We start from the raw sequence: 23,769 nt of genomic DNA on the forward strand, positions 1-23,769 counted from the left end.
CTACATAAAGCCTCCCATGCATTTTTGCATGGGTTAAAAGCTAGTACCAATATAACCCATGGTTTCCATCCCTTCTTCTTTTAGTTTATCTAAATCTTGAAGAGATTTGGCAATCTTCTCATCAACCGTGGACCAATGGTCAAGGATTCGATCATTACTTCATTGACATCTTAGACATGCTTGGCAATTTGAGGATCCATTAAATTGATTGCTTACTTTGAGATTTTTAGATTGATAAGTACGAAACTTCAAGAGAGAAAATACTAAGGAGGAAGCCGAAATTTTTGTGTTGTGAATTGGTGGAATGAAAAAAAAGGAGATAGACTATATATAAAGATATGGATGTGTAGGTTAGGGAAAAATTTATTGTCATTTGGTGTGACTTTTGCATTTATATTTGTAGGTCATTGTTTTAATGAATTGATGGCGAAACCTTTAAATGGGTCAAACTTGCTCAATTTCCTAATAAATGCATCATCAAAATCAATACATTGGACAAAGAATCCATTTACTAAACAGTAGTTGATGGTGAGAAAGCAAATTAATTAATACATTGATAGTGACATGTGGAGAACAAAAATAAGTACATAGATAAAGGGCATAAAGTAGTAGCTCAATTTTATTACATTATTCGATTTTATTAGAAATTCAATATGCAAAAAAATAAATGAAAAAAGGAGCTAGATAAAAAAAATGTTTATGACAACTACATTATTCGAATTTAAATATCATAAAAAATAATATAATGACTTTAATTATTACGTATTAATCAATTGATAGATATTCAACGGATACTTTGATGTTAACGCCACAACACTCTGTATTGTTTAAATCAATATCTTCAAAATACTCATCATCAATCTTGTAAGCTCTTGGTGGAATGCATTATAGATCATATACGAAAAATCAAAATATGGACGAAAATCATGTGTTGTTGTCTTAACGTCTTCAACATAAGCCCAACTCTCATTGCTTTTATTAATATGATGTGTGAACATACTAGACGCATTGTGGAAATAAAGATGACCTCCACGAAAAAGGGTTAAAACCATATATTCAACATCCAGGAAATTCGAATATTCAAGTTTAGGGCGCCATTTTTTGGTTGGATTTTGTGCTTCTGTTATGTTTTGTGGAGAGCATAATATTGACTTAGAGATAGGGGAAGAAGTTGACATCAATATGCAAATTAAAAAGATGAAAATGAGTTGTGATCATTGAAGATAAAACTTTCCTATTTATACAAAAAAATGCTATGTTAATTTTGCATATTCATGTTAATTAGCTAATTAGTATTGGAAATTATGGTTGACTGACAATTAACATAAATATTGATTGATAAATTAACTTCATTACCATGTTTGAATTCGAATGTAACCAATATGGGTTTGAAATTTGTTAAGAGTTTCGAATACTATCAATTTAAATTAAGTGATTGATTGGCAATTACCATTAACGGAGACAATAATTAAGATTGATTGATAATTTAAGTTAATTGCCATATTTAGTTGGTTATTAAAATTTTCGAACATAATCAATATGACAATTATAAATTTCAGACAAAAGCATATATGAATTTGAGATTATAATTGTAACAGCCCGAATTCTCCCGACCAGCTTACAAAGGATTAAGCACAGCGAAAGAGACTCTAGTCGAGATAACCCGAACTATTACCATCACACTCACCGAACTACATCGGAGAATGTGGGACTCAATTCTCAACTCTATTCAAATAAATTAACTATTATAACTATGCTCTGATTCTCAGACTCTATTCTCATGAATTTTTATAGAAAATCCGGCAGAGTTTCCTTTGAAAATAGGACAACGCTAAAGCGAGAAATAATATGAACCTGTTGCAATTTCAATTTATAAAATATTTCCAAATCCCAAAGCTCAACAACCTCAACACTTTCGCGGAGCAACAACCAACAGAGAATCAGAAGCACTAACTAGCGACTCTTAAATGTATAAATAAATTATAGAAAATAAACGATTTAACTATTACAAGTGGAGCGTCCTCACTTCAATAACAAATATAATACTGCACCATCTCGTATCCGCTTCAACTTGCAAAAGAATAACTCACGCTTCAACCTGAAACATATAAAATACTGCACCCACCAAGTGACAGGCCACATAAATGACAAACACATACACACATCAGCAAAGCTGAGTATTAACCCATAAATAAGAGTAACACATGCTTTGGTGGCTTTTACTTAAAACAACTCAACAGTCAACATAATCACATTGTCATAGCATGCATCACATCAACTCATGTTGACAACATAAACATCTTTATCTGATTGTTCCTTTTCTACTACATCGTCAATCAATAACAGCAAACCCAACAACATGACTTGAAACAATCTTGTAATTGATACATATCTTATATAGAAACTAATTAGTTAACCTTTCAACATATCACGATCCTTATAGGAATCTGGGTTTACCAACTTTGATATAAGCAATATACTTTACTTCCTTTAATCGATTTCTTATCAGAAATCCAAACTTATGTTTTCATACGCTATAATCATTCCTTATACTGTCGTACACAAACCTTTATGAGGCAACAAATAACATAATAACTTTCCCTATCATAACGATTCTTATCGGGAATTCAATAACGAGATACGATTCCTTATCAGGAATCCACATAACAAGATATGATTCCTTATCAGGAATCTAACGTTGGTATCACTTACCATGATATGCCTCCTTATCAGGAAACCAATATCGATATTCATATTCATATACTGAATAAACATTCACTACTTACCTGATATGATTCCTTATGGGAATCCAATATCGAACAACTTACCACGATACGATTCCTTATCGGGAATCCATTATCGATATAACTTTCATACTCTGAGATTATATTCCTTTTAACCAGGGGGAAAGAGAACGCGGCGGAGGAGACAAAGCTTACACTCCGACAGTGGGGGTCGTCACCCAACCATTCACTTTACTTTTGGCCAATAACCGCGACTAGTCCGGAGTATATTTTTCCCTGATTTCATCAGCCATCCACAGGTTTCACATTACCTGATATATCGCCCGATTATCGCCCCACAGAGTAATGGGCAGGTTTCCCTATGGGGCCCCCAAGGTTCACAGTCCATGGGGCACTGTTCATGTCACCTCATCCGTCGACTCAGACGAGGCTACTTTCCCCTTTCAGATTCCTTTAATTGATTATCGTTCATAACTCAATCGTCATTCTTAGAACTATTTCATAGTTATAGTAATCCTTGACAATCCTTGAACAACAAGCAAGGCTTTCTCTTAGAGAGTTATAATCACTTAAGTATTTCGAGGCCAATATAGTTATGCATTTCGATTCAACTCAATTACAATTACAAAACATACTTACCACACAAGTAACCAATCATATTCTGTAAAATACTAACCATAGTGACAATAGGTCTCTCAGCTAGAATTAACTAGCGAGAGTTACTAACCCGATTCCACACATCATCACATACTTTCGCATATAGATAGTTCATACTACTTCTCTGTTCACTTCACTGATATCTATGTAGATTCATCTCAATAATGATAATAATTGTTATCAAACACCATCGATAATTACAATAAGTCTCTCTCTTAGAATTAACTAAGGAGAGTTAGCGTAGATTCCACAACTCGAGATTCATGAAACAAAGGTCGATTAGACCTAATCAATCATGGGCCATGTTATCTCGTAAGTTCGATTCCAATACCATTATAAATGTCAACAATTAATGGATCATATTCTTACTTAGCATAGCGAGTCAAGCTCCCTTCTAATTAGAAGCCATTTAATTATGTAACTCAAACTACTTTAAAGTAATGCACAAACTTGCACTTACTTAAGTAATCTCATAAACCAACTTAGTCCTCCGAATTCTAATCAATAACATCACTTTATTATATTATTCTATTATAGCTATCCAACTAAAATACTTTATCATACACATCTTCACCAGATCTACTCCATAGTTAAGTAATCTAACTTTCATACTCTTCATATTATTATAGTAATTAGTTAATCCTTTCTTTGACTTCATGTGAGGTTATTAATGAGGTTGACCCATTTAAACAGTCTACTCAAACTATTCTTCCCCATAGTATCATTGATAACTCTAATCAGATTTCATATAACTAATCTTTTATTTATAGAATTACACCCAACCAATTCTAAAACATCATTCTAGTAATAAGTAGAACACTTATCACAAACTTACCACATCAATCAACTTATTAATATAGTATATACTTTAACAAAATGATAACGTACAATTAGAATTCTAATTATACATTAGGTATGCCACCTTCCACAATTCAGTGAACTTCCATCAACAACGTAGAAGCAACTTTCATGTATCGTATAAACAAAATCAATAACATAATTTCATTACTATATCAATCTGTACTCAAGTCGCCTTTAAACGCTAATAAAGACTATTTAAGCCAAAACCAGAACTTCTATATCATAATTAACAATGAACTCGAACAACGTACTATTCTAATTGATATTATGAATATTATTTAAGGATTAACAACTTTCTATTATCATTAGAACCAAGCAATATAGATTAACTCTTGATAGCTCACAACATTCCAATTCTTTAACCATTAACAAGTATTTCTCATCTAGTTCATTATATAAAACTAACTCAAACCACTTTTCTTAAATAAAGAAATCATCCCTCATGAATAATCTAATTACAACTCATTGATTAGCAGACAACTAAACTGACATGTTCACCCTTATGCTAATAACCTTCTAAGAACAATCATGGCTCTTCAAATAACTCTTCGCTTCATAACTCAATTCATGATTTCACTTTAATACTATTAAGTAATATCAATTATCCTTTCTCACTAATTAACGAATCAAATAAACCAATCCAAGTAATATCAGTAATCATATCTTGTCACTCTTACTGTAAACGATCCTACGAATTTAAATTACAAACTCTAGTAAAATAAACAATTCAATAGATTACTTACTATCCAACGTGGCGAGAGTAAAATTCAGTCACTCAAACAGTCAAACTAAACCAACCCTTCTAAGTAAACTGATTTAGGAACTTATAATTACAAATCCTCTCAGAAATCAACATTACACATATTCAATTTAATTATTACTTAAGTAAAAGAGCTTCCTCAATCTCAATTTACCACCAACAATTCACGAAAAGACATTAGAACCCATTTATGAAATCAATAGCACAAACACAAATCAATTTGATATATTGATTCATAACCAATTCACAATAATTCATCATCATATCAACAATAATTCAAATATTATCAATACATCAAACATCAACAACTCATAATCAATTCACTAATCTTCAATTAGAATTAAAGAAAAAAAACAGAATTAGTATCGAAGAAAGGAGAACACGGTGTAGTACCTTTGTACTTCGCCGACCACCGACACGCCGCTACCACTATAGGTGGCACCCAACAAATCGACGCGGCAGGGAGATAACACAACTGCAGCAACAACAACAATGAAAGGAGAGGGAAACACGAGCAGGGCCCCTTTCACAGTCGCACCACCAACGAGGGTTGTGCGACCAACCTCCGGCAATCAATAGCAACAGTCGCGACATCACGCGACCAACCGCGAGCAAGCAAAGCACTGGCAAACCGACACACCGACAACCAAAGAGGAGGGAGAAAACTGCAAGCAGAGGAAATAGAGAAGGAGAAGTGTCGCGGGATCTCCGCACTCAGAAAACGCCGGCGAAGGCGCGTTGCAGAAGAGCGTGAGAGAAACGGTGGGTTTGACGGGGAAGAGAGAGAAACGATTTTGGGGTTTTCGGGATTTTCACGGGGTTGGGGTTTATGTTCTGATTTCTCCAACCGTAAGAAAAAGATTGTTAGTTTTACTTGACTTTCCAAACGACAAAGGGACGAAAAAGAAAACAAGGATAAAAACCGACTTTGGTTTTATAATTGGTCAAACACTACTCATAATTGCATAAGACCCAAAATGTAAACTAATAATAATAATAACCTCATAAGATTAAACAAATAAATATATTACAACACGACAAATAATTCATACTCCAACTCAAATAAAATAAGATTTTAGGAACGTAATTAACTTAATAATTATGATTAGCCTTTAAATAAACGCTCTTAAAAACAGGGCTATTACAATAATTTCGTAATTGTAATCATAATTAACGTCAATCACATTAATATATAAATGGAATATGCTTGATTTCCGGAAATCTCATATGAGATCATGATATTAATTGCCTAATTCAAATAATCAATCAATATAAATCACGATTTTTAAGCGTTTGAGAGTTTTTAGTTTGTGAAGCTTTAAAATTGGTCGATGAACATGAGCTTGCGAGATGTAAAATTTTACTTTAGATAATACTCCCTCCGTCCTCTATTAGTTTACCCCTTTCTTTTGCACAGAGTTTTAGGAGAAATAATGTTGTGGGTCATAGAAAAAAAGAGAAACTATTATTTCATATTAAAGTTGTATGTATGTGTCATGAAAAGTTTGTGGTCCCATTACAGAAATAGCAAAAAAATCTCTATTATATAAGGCAACACATGGGGGACACCAAAAAATAGAAAAAGAAATAAAAGGAAAAAAATAGGGAGATAACTAACCGTTTCATTTGAATGAAAAAAGGGGGGAAAGTAGGATATATAGGAGGTGTTTGGTATGAATACCGTAAACGGAATGGAAAGGATTTTGATAAGGAGGGGAAAGGGTAATAATAAGTGTTAGTAGGTTGTCAAAATCGCGATTTGAATCGTAAAATCGTACGATTTTACGATTCAATTTTCGCCAAAAGATTTAAATCGCACACAGAATCGTTTTTTAAAAAAATCGCATGTAGAATCGTTAAAATCGGTTAGACTCGCTAAAATCGCGATTTAAAACCGATTTTAACGATTCTCTTTTTAGCCCAATTCTTGTAGCTGGGGATTTAAACATTGGGCCAGGCCCATGTTCTCTCACCCTCATCAAACACGCACGCGGCCTCTGCTCAGTAAACACACCCAATTCCTCTCACTGAAAATAAACACGCTGCGTCGCTGCCAATTCTCTCTCTCTCCTTCGGTTCTTCAGTTCTTGTGTTCTTCAGATCTTCACTCTTCAGATTCAGCTACCACTCGTCCACTCCAGGTAATTATTTTCGAAATTTTTGCTGCGTATTATCTCTTTCTTTCGATCTCATCAATAGTTGTTTTATATTTTTAATTGATATATAATTTAGTTTTCCATTTTTTTCGGTAATTTTCGAATAATTTAGTACTGAATTAATCAATTAAGTTCCTTCTATTGAATCATTTGTAGAAACATGTCAAGCTCTAATTTAAAGGCTAATGTGGAGAAGTCTAATAAAAAAAAAAACAAACTTAATGACATTGGAGAGGAAGAAGAACATTTTCAGTTTCAAAGAGGAAGGGGTACTATGGATTCTTTTGTGGGTACTATGGAACATTTTCATTTTCGTCTCATATTGATACCATTACGCATAAAATTGAATTTTTAGTGTTGTTCATTGAAAAAATAGGTAAACAGTTTACATATTTTATCATAGAATCTTATTCCCGCAAAATTTGTAGAATCTTACGATTTTACGATTCGATTTTACGATCCGATTCTGACAGGCCCTTCCGATTTAAAGTAGAATCGCGATTTTGACAACCTCTTATTAGTTTGTTTCCGTGGGTCAATGAGCGGAATTAAAATGGGGGAAACTGTTACACCTAAGTAATGGTAAGCATTACTCCTTGAGCTTAAACAAACAGGCGGTAACGGATTGTGTTATTTGAATCTGTTTCCATGCCTTGAAAAATCCATACCAAACACCCCCTTAAAGTAAACATCAGTTTTTTGAGAAAATAAAATGTAAAGACGTTTTTCTACCCAATTAATTTAATTTTCTACTTCACACGCTATCGCACGCATCGCGTGCATGTAAGACTAGTAAAAAATGAAATAAACTAATAAGGGACATCCTCAAAAAGAATTCGGGTAAACTAACGGAGGACGGAAGGAGTACTACATATAACAAACTCATTTTTTTTAATTTTTTTCTATCGCCTATCAACTTATCAATATATGATTCCTCCAGAAAAATCTGCCGCAATTCGCACACACCCCGGCGCCGCAAACGAACCTCTACTCCTCTAGCACGCGAACTAGCCCAGACACCCAGTTCCTCTTTCTCTCTCATTCTCCTTCGCGAATCCAACGCGAAAACTTCAGGCGACGCAGCGACGCAGTTCAGATCGGCAACGTAGATCTTCAGGCGACAGTTCAGACTTGCGACTCGTCGCCGACTCGCCGGTGAGTTTGTCATTTTTCTCGATCTATTTTGTTTGATTTTGTTAGGTTTTGTTCGATCTATTCTTTTTGTTAGATTTTGTTCGATCTATTCGCAAAGAATGTCCAAGTCAATCAAACCCTCGCTCAACTCTCGGTATTTCTTGGCTAAATCGTGCGTGTGGTTTTTGGCGTGAGAATATGGGTAATATATATCCCAAACAAATTCAGTATTTGAGGTGAGAAGAAGATAAGAGAATTCTCAAAAGATTATACTGGAAATTGGATGAAATTCCATCTTAATTGTGCGTGAATAGCACTGGAGGTTTGTTGGGTATTGGACTGATTGTTGGCTTTCCTTGTATTTGCTTTTCGCATATATGAAAATAAACCCACGAAGATATCTTCTTTACTCCATCTTGCAGGCTGCAGCATCTTAATTATTTTTGTATTTTTGTCAATTGGATTTCATTATGATTGTGTTGTGATTTAGAAATTAGATTATGAGTGTGAATTGGTGAGTTAGGAATTATGTTACTAAGGTTAGGAATTAGAATGTTTTCGAAATGTTTTTGAAAGTTAGCAAGGATGATATTATAAATCGATATTAAAATATGAAAACTAGTTGAGAACAATTGTAATATTTTCTACGTACTATTTGGTTGTAATAAGTACTATTTTAGGTACTATTTTATTGTAATATGAACTATAACACATCTCCAATTGATTTTATTTGAGTAGTTTTTTAAAATTCATGGATTATCTTATATGGATACGCGTATCCGAACTCGTAGCCGTATCCATCTCTATGCAACCTAGTCGGTAGTGACCAACTATTCATAAATTCCTGGATCCGTCACTGACCTCTAGCACACTTGTTTCTCCACAGCATAGCAGCCATGGAGGCGCAAAGCAATGTCGATGAAGCGCCGAAACAGAGGACTAAACACAAGGGTAAACACGACAAAGATAAGCCATGGGATGACTCCAGTATCGACCATTGGAAAGTTGAAAAATTCGACCCTTCTTGGAATGAAACTGGCATGCTCGAAGTCAGCTCTTTCTCTACCATTTTCCCCCAATATCGAGGTTTTTTTTTTCTTTTAGCTTCCTATTTCCGCTTAATTATGGCTTCCTTTTCTCATTATCTGAAATGGGTCTTGTTTATTTTCATCCATGAAACTGCTTTTAGCGTAAGTTTTTCTTGTCTGATTTGTGTCATGTTAGGGTTTGTTTATCTTGTTTGTTGCATTGCAATTTCTTTGTTTATCATTAGGTGGGTGCAATTGATATTATACAACCGAATGTACCGTAAACCCAAGGGTACTTCTTTGTTCATCTATCATTTGTAGAGCTTTGAATGAGCCCAAAAAATGAGGTCTGAGCAAAAATAGTCTTGGATGTATGGTACACCAAGGTGTATGGTGTATGTTTTGTTAGGTGGGATAATAAGTTGGCATTTTTTAGGATTGCTTTTGAATTGGGTGGTTATATTTGTTATTTATGTCTAGTCAGAACAGTTGGATTCCATTCCTTGGTTTTGGGCGAGGTTGAATAGTCGTTAAACCTATGCTATGTTCTTTTGTGAAGGTGTTCGGTTAAAGGTTTTGGAATGGAATGTGTGAAACAATTAGTGATGAAAAAGTTGTTTGGTCGAGGTAACATGGAAATGAAACCTCATATCTAGAGGCTCTATAGTCTATCCTTGCTATTAAAATCCCATAACTCCCCTTTAGTAATGGATTTTAAATGCATACCTTGAGTGAACCAAACAATTAGAAAAGAAGTAATGGATTCTCATTCTCATACCATTTCATTCCAATTATTTGAACCAAATGCCCATTGACTATTGATGCTAATCAAGTTCCATCCAATGGTTTATACCGTTTCAGAACACAATTTGGATCTTAAATGAGGTGGTCGAGAGAGGAGCCGAGGAGGGAAAGGAAAATTATATTGTGTCTAGGCTTTGTGAGGGTCTATCCTCTAGGAACCTTGAAATTAAGACATTCAAGAATAAAAGTAAGTGACAAGTGTTTAGCCATAGCTGTGGCTTCCCTAGGATGAATTTCTTCTTTAAATTGGTTAAATCTTTGCTCCATGTTGCATATGACACTGGAATTTTGAAAGTTCCTAAATATTTATTTGTTAAATAGTGTTACAAAATTATATATTTAATCAATCTTGACATTTTAGTGCTTGCCTTACATAAACCTCATAAACTATTCGAATATGATTGTCGAGAAGCACTCTTTACACATCCTTTCCCCTTCATGTGAAACACCTATCACATCCTAGAATTGTTAAACTCTAGTGCACAGTTTCTTCACAAGTCATTGAAATTCAATTGCTAAAATCGTCTCACCAAGCTTTTGGCAGCGTGGAAACTTAAGCTCTGAGACTTTAAGCTTTCTTTGTTTGCACAAGGATCCAAGTCTTCTTTTTTTTTTCCACATATTCTGTTGGTCTTTCTTACCTTTTGCTTTTGTTAATTATGCAAACCCCTTTGTCTGAGAGAAGCACCTCCTTTTTCAAAACCCCCAACAAAAATGAAGTTCTCTTAAGAAACGTTCCATTGCGTCAAGAACTTGTTGAAAAGGGCCTATTACTAATGTTCTTAAGAAGTGAAAGATTAATAAAAAGGACAATAGTTTTATTCCGAATGAGACATTTGACATATTCTTTTCATATTGAATCTTGTTCAATATTTACGCACTAATGATTCATGGAGAGATCCTATGAAAGATTGTAGTGGATGATTTACTTTTTATAGCCAATCTATGCTAAAAGCCGAGGACTATGTGAGTATTGCAAAATGTTGAAAAGAAATTGTGGAACTAAATTTACCCCGAAGCCCCATGATGTTAGTTTTGATATAAAACAACTATTTGAATAATTTGTATTCCAGATCTACTTATGGATTGGTGGATATTATGATTTATGAGACTTTGTGGCAGAAGAGTGAGTTACAAGTTAATGACTTAAGTAAATTAATATGAAAGAACATCTTTTAGTATCAATTTAATTGCATGTCTTCAATTTTGCTGGCAGTCCCTGTTTGTGAATATGATTTTTTATTACTTCAGTTGGTATATCTTGTTGGTTAGTAATCTTGTTGGTTAGTCAATGTTGATTTCTTGTTTCCAATAATTTGCAGAAAAATATTTGCAAGATGTTTGGCCAACTGTGAAGGCTGCTTTGCGTGAGCATGGTATTTCATGTGAGCTTAATTTGGTAAGTCTCTTTACCTTCACAATCGGTCAATAATTGTTAAGTGTGTGCATTTGACATAAAACTCCATGGCTATTGACGGTAGAATTGTCACATATTGTTGCTTCGTTGGATGGATGAAAACTTTACCTTCCCCCTCCCCGCTTAAAAAAAATAACCCACAAACAAAAATCCACTTCCTGGCTGTGATTGACAACAAGTCCTCTTTATTTGGGAATTCCATGGGCATATTGTTTATTTACAGAAATTAATGAAGTTCACATATGGTGTTTGGAGGGACAGATTAATAGCTTATGCGATCTCACTAAGCTTCAACGCATTAATGATACCCTATAAGAATTTGTTAAATTTTTATCGATTTATTCAACTTTTTCTCTCTTCTCCTCCCCTTGCTAAGCTAAATAGAGCTTTGGAACATCTTAATTATATCTACTATATTGGTTGTATTAAGTCACTGAATCATTATGAGTATCCATTCCCCATAGTCAGGATTAATATGGAATAATTCATAGTTGGGGATTAATACGAGAAGATGGACCATAGTTCCGATTACTCTAGTAGTTTTTTCCAAGTTTGAGGCACAAAGAGGCCAAGTCTCTAAAGCCTAGGTGCAAGGCAAGGCCTGTAGGTAGGGTGGAGAGGCTGTGGTCTTATTCATGAAATGGCATAAATGTTTCGTTAAAATCTGGAATAAGAAAATTGATTGTACTAGAGATAAAAAGTGTTTGATAATATGGTAGACGTGTGGTATCTAGGCGTAGGATTGGTCTCTCGTTGAAGTATTAAAAAATTGTTGTGCTAAAATTGTTCTTTTAGCTCCATTCTCCTTGTTTGATGAGGGCATGTGCAGAAAGGTTGTGATGTTTATTATTTGAATTTTAAGAATTGAATGGATTGTTTTTCAGACTTCTTTGTCTAAAAGAAAATAATATCTCAATTCATGATGCCAATGAGTTGCAATAGTGTTTGGCACAAGATATAAGTCTGGTGGCTCTCTAGGACCCCCTAAAAAAAGAATATAAGTGTCATGATGTATATAATCTTATGAAGATTAAATGGTTTGCGGAACTCGTGCCTAAGTAAACAATGTTGTTTGAACAAAGTAACTAAGTAACCAAGGATAGAACTTAGATGGTTAATGATAAAGGCTAAGCCACCACAAAAAACACTCTAAGGCTTGAATAAGCATAAAGGCAAAACCCCAACAAATTTGAAGGTTTGTGTTTAAACACTCAAGTAACTAAAGTCACTATTTTATTAATGCATAGAATCGAATAATAACATCAACTAATCTTTATACTCTAAAACTACTAATCTTACTATGCTTAACACTAGTCACTAAGTCATACTCATATGATAGCTCTTAAAACATTAAGATAAGAACAAAGAGTCCTAAGGTGCTTAAAACAAGAAAACACCTATTCCAAGTGCTCATAAGGATGTCTTTTGGTAGTGTAGTAAGTGCTTTTTCTCCAAATGAGGAACTTGTAACAATTTGGGCAACTGTATCGAGATTCCAGAAAGTGGAATAACATTAAGAGAGAGGAGTAGTTGTTTATTAGCATCTTCACTTCCCGTTGCCAGTATTTTTTATTTTCATTTTTGTTGTCTCTTGTTTTCTTGTAGGCTATGGGGAGAAAACTTTGGGGTTGACTCTTTTTTCTTGGTTTTTCCAGGTTGAAGGAACTATGACTGTTTCAACAACTAGGAAGACCAGGGATCCATACATTATAGTGAAATCAAGGGACCTCATTAAACTTTTATCAAGAAGCGTTCCTGCACCTCAGGTATGTCTTTAATTCTTTTTTGGGTTCATTTTTGTTCACTCTGTACAACTAGTCTTATCTCCCCACCACTTAAGGGTATGTTTGGAGTACTAATTCTGTTAAAGAACAAAGATGCCTATTTCCATTAATGTGATCCTGTATCCCCCTTCTTAAATGATAGTGGTTTGGTATACTCTCTGATATGATCTATGTGTTGTTGCCATAGGCAATCAAGATACTGGATGATGAAATGCAATGTGACATAATCAAGATTGGTAATTTAGTGAGAAATAAGGTATGTTTTGTTTTACGGTGTATATACTATGTATGCAATATTTTTCATCTCATTTGTGGTGCAGAATCCTTACACATTGTCCATTCTGAGAGAGCTTTGAATAGCTGCATGAAACCCTTTTTCTTTAAAATAATAGTTGTTTTGTCCAGAGCTTGTTGAACTATCATATTAAGCGTTTACGAGTATTATTATTTGAGTGATTAGATTCTATAATCACTAGACTAAAGGTTGAAGTTCTTTTTTTTTTTTCTGAACTATCATTATCAAAATGTAAAGGAAAAATATTGTGCTAGGGAGGTGGTAGTCCTTTTCAAGCACTAGCAAGAATAATCTACCCTTGGTCTATGTGAGATTGTGATCTATGTTGAGTTCAGAGGCTTGTATAGTGAAGGCTTCTGTCTGGAAATCTGCTTAAGACAAACGAAGTTGCAAATTTAAAGACCAGAAGAGTATGTGTCATGTGTATCAAATTGACGCTCGAGGCATTCAATACTTTACAATGTTAACTTGTCTTATGTATCCAATTAAGGCCTAGAGGCATTAATTTCACTACAATGTTGTGTTCATCTAATTGAGGCCTAGAGACATTAATTTCACTGCAATGTTGTGTTCATCTAACTGAGGCCTAGAGGCATGTATTATGCTGCAGTGTCATCACTAACAAACCTACCCCCAGTCTTCAGGTGGTAAAGATGGAGTGGGTTATTTGGCTAGCACAACTTCCTGGTAATGCGTGTATTGTGCTCCCAGGAGCACAATGAGAACTGTGCTCCCAGGAGCACAATGAGAACTGTGCTCCCAGGAGCACAATGAGAACTGTGCTCCCATAATACAAAATAGAACATTTACGAATACGAGAACGAACATTTTACGGTTGAAGTGGAACATTACAAAAATTCACTTACGAAAACGAACATTTTATTGTTAAAATGGAACATTACAAGAATTCATTTACGAAAAAGAATATTTTACTGTTGAAGTGGAACATTACCAGAATTCAATTACAAAAATGAACATTTAATTGTTGAAGTTGAACATTACTAGAATTAAATTACTAAAATACGAAAATAGAATAATTTTCATGAAAAATAGAACAATTTTTGCGAAAAATAGAACAATTTTTGCGAAAAATAGAACATGATTCTCTATTGAAAAATAAGCTTAAAACGAACATTTGTTGAAATAGGACATTTGCTTATTAAAAATAGAACAATTTTTACGAAAAGTTGAAATTTTTTTTGCTGAAAAATATGCTTAAAATGAACATTTGTTGAAAAAAAACATTTATTTATCAGAAATGGAACAAATTTACTGGGTGCATGGTGTGCACCGGGCTCGTCGGAGCACAATAGAATTTTCAACTTCCTGGTGGACACAAGGCACAGGAAACACCTTTGGCACTCATCTTTCTTCGCCCATCATGGGTCCTATGGCTGAAGAAATGTGATGTGACTAGTAGGCCTTTTTCTTCTTTATTTTTGGGTGGGGCATATGGGTGTCTTCACACATTCATCTCTGAAATGTCCATGTGTGGGTAAGGAATGGGATGAGTTATGAAGGAATTATAAGAAGGCGTAATTTACAACTCTTCAACTTTCACAATTCTTATATGTAAGCTAAATTCAAAATGACTTGAGATTTACAATTTTAATTTCGAACATCCCTAATAGTAAAGTAAACTGGAATTATGAAACTGCTGTGAGATTTTGCATCACCATGTCAGATGATAGCATGATTGAGGATCTCATTTCTTATTGATGGTTAATATATCATACAATGTCCAACTCCATTATCCGCACATCGATATGTAATAATAAAATTGATGTCAAACTTTGTATTTCTTGTCTGCTATCCAAATTGTGCAAGTAACTGTGATAACTTGTGGCTGTATGTCTACATATTGATTACTTCTCTGGAAGGAAGCTTGATAGGTTTATATTGCTGATTGCAGGCGCGCTTTGTCAAACGGCGGCAACATCTTCTTGGTCCTAACAATTCTACTTTGAAGGTTTGTTCGGTGATATTGATTTTTTTCATATATAGGAGAAAAAGTAAGGAAGTAAGTTCGTGTGAGATTTCTTAGGCATTATGGTGCTACGCTGGCCTGATGGCCAAGGGGGACAACATGTTCTTGCTTTTTTGGGTTTTTGAGATACCCCCCCCCCCACACACACACACACACACACAAGAAAAGTGAAAAAACTGTTCCTGTGGTTCATGCTTTTGATATCTGTGCAGGGAAATCGGGTGGGTTGTTGGGAATATGCACATTAGTGCTTTGACTTACTGTTTCTTACTGATGCAGGCACTTGAAATCTTGACGGGCTGCTACATCCTTGTTCAGGTGTGCATCAGGAACTTCTGTTAATGTTGAAATTCCTTTTTCTGTAGGAAACTTTAATTGAAACGATCCAAAACTTTTGTGGGGGATGTAAAATAATCCTAAAGTAAGCTGTCCAGAGAACTCTCAGTGGGAAACCCTTCTGATCATAGCCATTGGATATCCATTTAATTTCACAGCTGAATAGCCTCCCTGGTGCCTTGCATTAATAGGTGCTGAACTGCTGATTGCTTTTACCACATCCCTGAATAGCCACAAACATCACCCCGTTGCCCCTGCCAAGCCACCAAAACACCCGACCTTCCTAGCCGTTGGCCCCACTTCACAAGCCGCAACACACTGTACAAACGGAAGGGGAAGATCCGAAAAGATAAGGAGAATGGGAGAGCTCGTTCTGGGAAAATCAAGGACAGAGGAAGGGGGAGGGGTAGCTGGAAAATTTTGGGGAGGGGCTGGTGGGGGCAACAAATCAGGAAAGGAGAAGAGTGTTTGAGAATTAGGAGGGGAAGGGAGTGAATAGGAAGTATTAGGGTAGAGTAAGAGGATGGTCCTAGTTGCTGGTGCAAATTGCTGAGTAATTCTCTGATGATAATATTATCTGTTCCCTTAATTTAACTATTGAATTGAGGACCAAATATGAGGAAATGGATTATCCTGGTGATAATCTTCAATTTAGGTTATGCTCTCTTCAATTTATTTTTTCTTAACTAAATTTATTTTTGATGAACCTTTTTTTATTGATTTTATTTTTGCTGAACTTAGTTTTACCAAATTTGTTTTTGTAAAAGTAAACTTATTTTAATAAGGCGAGGAGAATACAGCCTTAGACTTGATTGTGGGGTTCAAAGTTTCTGACTCAGATACTGCAACCTTTTCTAGATAAACTTCATCTATCAATCATAACTTGACACATGGCCTATTCTTACCTGCTTAACCCGTTAATTTTGAGCTGGGAACAAACAATGTAGGAAGGATGTCTGGGATCAATGAAGAATAAACCAAACTCAGAATTATAGGCACTGCAAACTTGGTAGTTCTGCAATGCCCAAAAAATTTGGATTATTGCGAGTTAATGCAAAGTTTGATAATCAAGAGGGCCAGACAAAGTTGGGGAATATTACTATAAAGTTTCCTATTAGTGATGAGGGATGAATTATTGATTCCGTACATCCTCCCTTCTTCCTGGTGTTTATCCAGGGAAACACAGTAGCATCTATGGGATCTTTTAAAGGATTGAAACAAGTCAGAAGAATTGTAGAAGACTGCATACAGAACAAAATGCATCCAATATATCATATCAAGGTACTCGTCTGTATATCTCTTCTTGTCTTGTGGAATTACAGTAGAAAGATAATCGCGTGGTAGGTTCCTCTTTTTCGTGTGCATTATTTTCTTCGTTTTGTTCAGGTTTCTTCATACTGCTGCTTGTCAGTATTTCTCTGTTTATATCGAAAAATAGGTGCTGGCTTCCTGCATAGCAGTTGGATCTAAATTGGTGGAACAAGGCAGTTGCAGTTGCTTATTGCTTATTGTCTTTGAGATTAGACATCTGTCATATATTAATATGCTATACTCACTCTCCATGTCAAATTTCACTGATAGATTCTCATGATGAAGAAGGAACTCGCCAAGGATCCCACCCTTGAAAACGAGAATTGGGATAGGTTTCTGCCGCAGTTCAAAAAGTACGACAACTGGATGACTTGTAATAATTAATGCTCATTTTTAAGAAGCATTATTATTATTTTAGTCATTTTATTTCTGTCTTGAATTTCAGGAAGAATGTTCAGAAGAAGAAAGGTAAGGGTAAGGAAAGAAACCGTATACGCCATTCCCCCCTCCACAACAGCCTAGCAAGGTGAGAGTTATGTTGTGAAATTTCTAGTCTTTCTTGAGTGCCAGTTTCTATCTTTCAAATTGAGTCCTGCTTGTGGTGATAAAAAAAACTGTCTTTTGTCTTCAATGCTATCTTTGTTGTGCATATTCAAATAGCCAGCATTTTAGGGTAATTAAATTTGTATGTGATTTGGGGTAATTAAACCTGTTGCCTACAATACATTTGTAGAAAGATTTATTGAAAACTATTCTTGGTTGACACTAAAATTATGATGTTTGATCGCCTTCTGTTTTGTTCTTGTGAGCACCATTAACAAGCATATTATGTAGATTGACCAACAACTGGAGACTGGCGAGTACTTCTTGAGTGAGGAAAAAAAGTCGGCGAAGAAGTGGCAAGAAAAGGAAGTAAAACAGGCTGAGAAATCAGCTGAAAACAAACGAAAAAGAGAGGCTGCCTTTATTCCACCTGAGGTTTGAGACGTTGATCTTAGCAGTTGAATTTTTTCTACTTTTTATTTGATGGGCTTTTTAACGCAAGAATTCAACACTTTTCTGTTATAGGAGCCTGTGATGCAAGGCCATAAGAGTACAACAGATGATAAAACTGATGTCAACGCCATGGCACAGTCATTGAAGGTAAATTTATCAGCGATTTCATCTTTATTAAAAACGACAGGCTTGGCATATATTGTCTGTTCGTTTGAACTTGGATTTTGTTCTTTGTTCTGCAGCAAAAAGCAAAAGAAATTGTGAAGCAGAAAAATGTCAAGAATCTGGATCCTCAAGCTTATATAGCTGGTTCAGAAGCACCACCCTCAAAGAAAAAGATGAAAAAGTCCAAATCTTAACCGATGAATCTTGGACTTGTTGTCATTGATTGTCCAACATACTTAACATCGTTTCACTGAGTAGTCCATGTTTGTCAATTTTGATCTCAGTGAGACTAATTAAAGCGTGAACATTAGATTAGGTCAATGTGGATTTCATAGTCCAAAAGTCCAACTCCAGTTTGTAATCAAGAAAAAGAAATCTTCCATTCAAAAGCCAAATGTCTTCACTTAACCGTATTTACTAAATTTATAAGGAGACACTTTTGCCTAAATGAACAAATTTTTTTACTCAATTTCTCAGATGAGCTCAAGTTTTTGCTTATTTTAAAATTGCTTGATTTTAGTATTAAATAGTTCTTGTGCCGGACAATAGGTCCCTAATTATTTATCAATGTGCATTTGAAATCTTCAAAAATAAAAATATTATAGTCTTTAAATGATTTTTTTCTCCTCATAAATACCAACATGAGTACTTGTAATTGGTTTGCTAAATTACGCCCTAGAATATCCTAGTAACGCCCTAAATACGTATAATATATCATATTTTCTAATTTCATATTTTCTACCCTTTTTTATTTACTTTCCCTCTCAAGTCCCAACTTCTTCCACATACCTACTGGGCACCGGTACTGACGCCCCACCACCATCGCCTCACCACCACTGGCGTCACCACCGCCGTCGGACCCTACCACATAAACACCCACACCCTTCTTCTCTTTGTTTTCTTAATTTACAGGAATTTTTTCTTAAAAAAAAGAAGGGAGGCGTCCATGGCAGGCGCGGTGAAGCGTTTGCCATGGCCGCCCCCACCGATGGTGGGACGTCCATGGTGGACGACTCCTTTTTTTTTAAAAAAATTTTAAAAATTGGCGTCCATGGCAGGTGCTCCACCATACGGTGAGGCACTTGCCATGGACGCCTCCACCAGTGGTGGGGCATCCATTGTGGACGCCTCCACCAGTGGTGGGGCATCCATTGTGGACGCCTCTATATATATATTCTCTTTAAAAAAAATGGTCTCCTCTGGTGTGCCGGTGGTGGTGATGCGTGATGGTGGTGGTGGTAAGACAGTGGAGACAAAGTTCCGGTGGTGGTGTGGCGGCGCCAGAGGTGGTGTGGAAGAAGGGAATGGGAAGTGAGTGATTTTTGGTAAATACGAAATAATTACCTAGTGGTGGTGGTGGCGATGTTGGTGTGGTGTTAGTGGCAGCGGTGTTGGTGTGGTGTTGGTGGTGGCAGCAGTGTTGGTGGTGAAGGGAGATGGAGAGGGGGAGGGGAAGAAAAGAAGAGAGACAAAAATGGAGGTATAAATATATGGTATAAAAATACTGTATATAGGGTGTTAGTAGGAAATACTAGGGCGTCAAATAGTAAAACCTTATTGTAATGTAGTTGGTTAGTGCATTAGCATTTCAAATGAGAGGTCATGGGTTTGAGTCTTGAAACACACATTTTTATGTACATGTGGCAATATGTCATTTGTTTGTCTTGGGTTTTAAATATATATATAGATTATTTTGATACTTTAATATTTGTTTTTGCCATTGATGAAGCGTAACTTTTTAATTCTATTCTACGTCAATTTGATTGGCTATGATGAGAGAGAAAACATGAAGTAGAGAGAAATTTGGAGGTGAAATAATAAAGGAGAAAGACATTTTGAGGCAAGAGAAACAATGGAGGTAAGAGCAATTTAATATTAGAGTTAATTTTAAATCAATTTTTGCAATATTAACATTAATTTTGTTCTTGAATTTTATTGAAATTCTAATGTTGATTATGAAATCTAAAATTAATCATCCACTGATGGCATATAGAGCATTTGATTTTGCCATTCATTAATTTCAAATGAAGGTTGCAAATGTTGAGGAGAGAGAGAGAAACAATATATGAGAAGAGTTGGAGGTGACATATTGAGGAGAGATAACTTTGCAGATGAGTAACAATGGGGGAAAGAAATTTGGAGGTAAGATAAACAGTCGAGAACAAAGAAAATTGCAGGTAAGAGAAACAATAAAGAAGAGGAGTAAAGAAAACGAGGAAAGAAGAGAGAAATAAGTGATTAGAAATGAGTAAAAAATTGCTCATTTGGAGAAGTTATTATAAAATTGTCTCGAGTGTACCATACATGTACAAACGTGTCATTAAGTTTAGGGGTGTAAATGATGGGAGTCGAGCTCGAGTTTGGCTAAGTTTGAATCAAATTTAAAACCTCAAAATCAAGCTCGACTCGGCTTGAAAACTCGCTAGCATTGAAAAATCAAACTCGAGCTCGAACTCGAATCAAACTCGAACCCGAAGCTCGAACTCAAATCAAGTCTTCACTTAAACTTGAGTTAATCCATGTACCTTGAGTTATGTATTTGGAGTAGGATTGACAATCAAGCCGGGCTCGTGTTCGGTTCGATAATAAATGGGTCAAGAATCCCTCAACCCAGACCTAACCTATTTAATAAACAGGTTGAAAAATTCAACTCTAACCCAACCTATTTAATAAACGGGTTACTGTATAACCCATTTAACAATTTAATCATAATAATTATTATTATAATAAAAAAAAATATTATTTACTTTTTTTTTTAACAAAATTTAAGATTTAACAATAAATATTTTTGGAGAATTTTTTATATGTATAAGTTAATAAGGTTAAAACAGGTTATTTCGGATAAAAAAGGCCAACCTGAATCTAACGCGTTTAATTAAATGGTTTAGTTGTGGTGACTCATTTCCTTAAATGGGTCAATAATACGAACTCTAACCCGTTATTTCCGGTTAGGTTAGGGTTGGTAGGGTCACTGTTTGCCAACACTAATTTGGAGCAACTTTTTATGGAGAAAAAAAGTTAGTGTTTCATTGTTCATTCAATGTGAGACTTTACGAAACAAACTTTCATGAAAAACAATAGTTTCCACCAAACAAAGAAATGCAACAAATAGTTTTTGTTTCATTTTTGAAGAACACAAACATAAACTTTTGTTTACCAACCAATGTGGGACAACTTAAATTCAAACGACAAATATAGCTAAAGTAGTAATATTTTATAGAGAAAGGAAAAAGCTAGTAATATTATTTACACTACAAAGCGAGTCCACTCATGGTACACCCGGGTGTACCATGCTCATGGTACACCCAGGGGTACTTATGTAATTAATTGCAAGTTAAGGGGCACGCTGGTAATTTCGAGGCAATAAATGACAAAAAGCAATAAGCAAAAATCTGAATCTAATTCTCCTTTCTTGCTCATTTCTCTCAATTCTTGCTCACCAGAAAAATCTAATTTTCAATTCTTCTCTCTCTCTTCCTTCCAAACCTTCCAAACACAACAATGGAAATCTGAAATTCGCGAAAAAAAAATTCCAGATCTGAAATTCGCGAGATGAACGATGATATGATGATGACGCGGACTCGAGGAGATGATGATGATGAGGCGACTGAAGAGACCCACAACCCATCCACCACGATGATGAAGACCCACGACCCAGATCTGATTATATTTTTGCTCATTTGTTTTGTTGTTGTTGTTTTTCTCATTTCCCCTCAGTTATTCGTATTGCATAAATCAGATATTTTTTTGTTGTTTTACATGATAAGGACATGAACAAAATTATGGGTGCTGATTTTGAATTATCATTGTAGGAATGAGCATATGTATTCTGCAGTAATTTTGAATTCTAATGTTCAAATGAGTCAAGCATCTATGCTTATTTAGAATGATTGAAGATTATGTGCTCATTTACATAATTTGTGTTGGATGATTATTGCTGCTTAGTCAACTCTTATACTTGCTCTAGTCTTTTTTTTTTTTTCCGGTTTTTTCACCAAATACCCCCGAGTTTTCATGAAATTCACCGGGTACCCCCGCACTTTTGAAAATACACGGGGTACCCCTCAGTTTCAACATAATACACTAGGATACCCTTAATGACTAACGGCGTTAACAGTCGTTAACTGCCGTTAGTCATTAACCCCTTTTTTGTTGTTTTCAACCCTAATTAACCACTAACCTAACCCTAACCCTAACCCTAACTCTAAACCCTAACCCTAAACCCTAACCACCTCCCCACCACCCCATCCACCCACCACCCTCCCCACCACCCCAGCCAACCCCCTCCCAACCCACCTATCCACCACCCAGCAGACCCCCCTCTCCCAACCACGGCCGCCCTCCTCCCCACCCCAGCAGCCCTTTCCCTAACACCCTCGCAACCGCCACCTACCGACCCCCCATTGGATTTTCGATCCCCTCCCTTCACCTTCGTCGAGTTTGATCCCCTCCCCACCTCCGTCAATTTTCGCTCCTTCACTCATTGCAGCCGCGCACATGATCCTCTCACCTCCGACGAATTTTCGCTCCTTCATCAATCCCTGAAAAATTGAAACTCGACAGGTGTGCGGGGAGGGGATTGAAACTAAACGGGGGTGGGGGGAGGGGAATGAGACTCGTCGGGGTGGGGGGATTGGTGGGGTGGGCGGCTGCGAGGGGAGCGACTGCGAGGGGGTTAGGGAAGGGGTTGCGGGGGTGGGGAGGGGTTGCTGGGGTGGGGAGGGGGCGATCGGTGGTTGGGGAGGGGGGTCTGCTGGGGTGGGGGGGTAGGGTGGGGTTTGCTAAGGTGGTGGGAGGGTGGTTTAGGGTTAGGGTTTAGAGTTAGGGTTAGGGTTAGGGTTTAGAGTTAGGATTAGGGTTAATTAGGGTTGAAAACAACAAAAAGGGGTTAATGACTAACGGCAGTTAACGCCGTTAGTCATTAAGGGTATCCTGGTGTATTATGTTGAAACTGAGGGGTACCCCGTGTATTTTCAAAAGTGCGGAGGTACCCGGTGAATTTCATGAAAACTCGGGGGTATTTGGTGAAAAAACCATTTTTTTTTTCTATTCATTTCATCTCTTTCTTCATTTTCTTTTTTGCTCACCTGTAATTAGTTCGTTTTCGTAACTGCTCATTTGCACCAAGTTTACTCATTTTCTTAAATGAGTAGAAATACTTGTTCATCTGCTCATTTTACTCATTTGCTCATTTGATCATTTGCTTAATTTGCTCATTTTGCTCATTTCCCCATTTTGCTTATTTGCTCATTTTGCTCATTTGGCGAAAATAGCCTTGGGTGTACCATGAGCATGGTACACCCAGGTTTACTAAAAAGATTCTCCTACAAAGCA

The 23,769-nt window shown here is 36.0% G+C and overlaps 1 protein-coding gene across 1 annotated transcript; it reads left to right on the forward strand.

Moving 5' to 3' along the window:
• Positions 1-8,223: 8,223 nt before the first annotated feature.
• Positions 8,224-18,904, forward strand: LOC104906140 (KRR1 small subunit processome component homolog). Its single transcript, XM_048638901.2, is given in 15 exon segments — positions 8,224-8,333; positions 8,407-8,548; positions 9,199-9,398; positions 11,467-11,543; positions 13,217-13,327; positions 13,533-13,601; positions 15,553-15,609; positions 15,907-15,945; positions 17,140-17,244; positions 17,545-17,627; positions 17,720-17,751; positions 17,754-17,800; positions 18,109-18,252; positions 18,343-18,417; positions 18,513-18,904. Coding segments are annotated over 14 exon segments (1,194 nt in total). The 5' UTR covers positions 8,224-8,333; positions 8,407-8,510; the 3' UTR covers positions 18,630-18,904.
• The last annotated feature ends 4,865 nt before the right edge of the window (positions 18,905-23,769 follow it).

This window comes from Beta vulgaris, chromosome 2 (genome assembly GCF_026745355.1).
Source record: "Beta vulgaris subsp. vulgaris cultivar EL10 chromosome 2, EL10.2, whole genome shotgun sequence".
Taxonomy (NCBI): Eukaryota; Viridiplantae; Streptophyta; class Magnoliopsida; order Caryophyllales; family Amaranthaceae; genus Beta; species Beta vulgaris.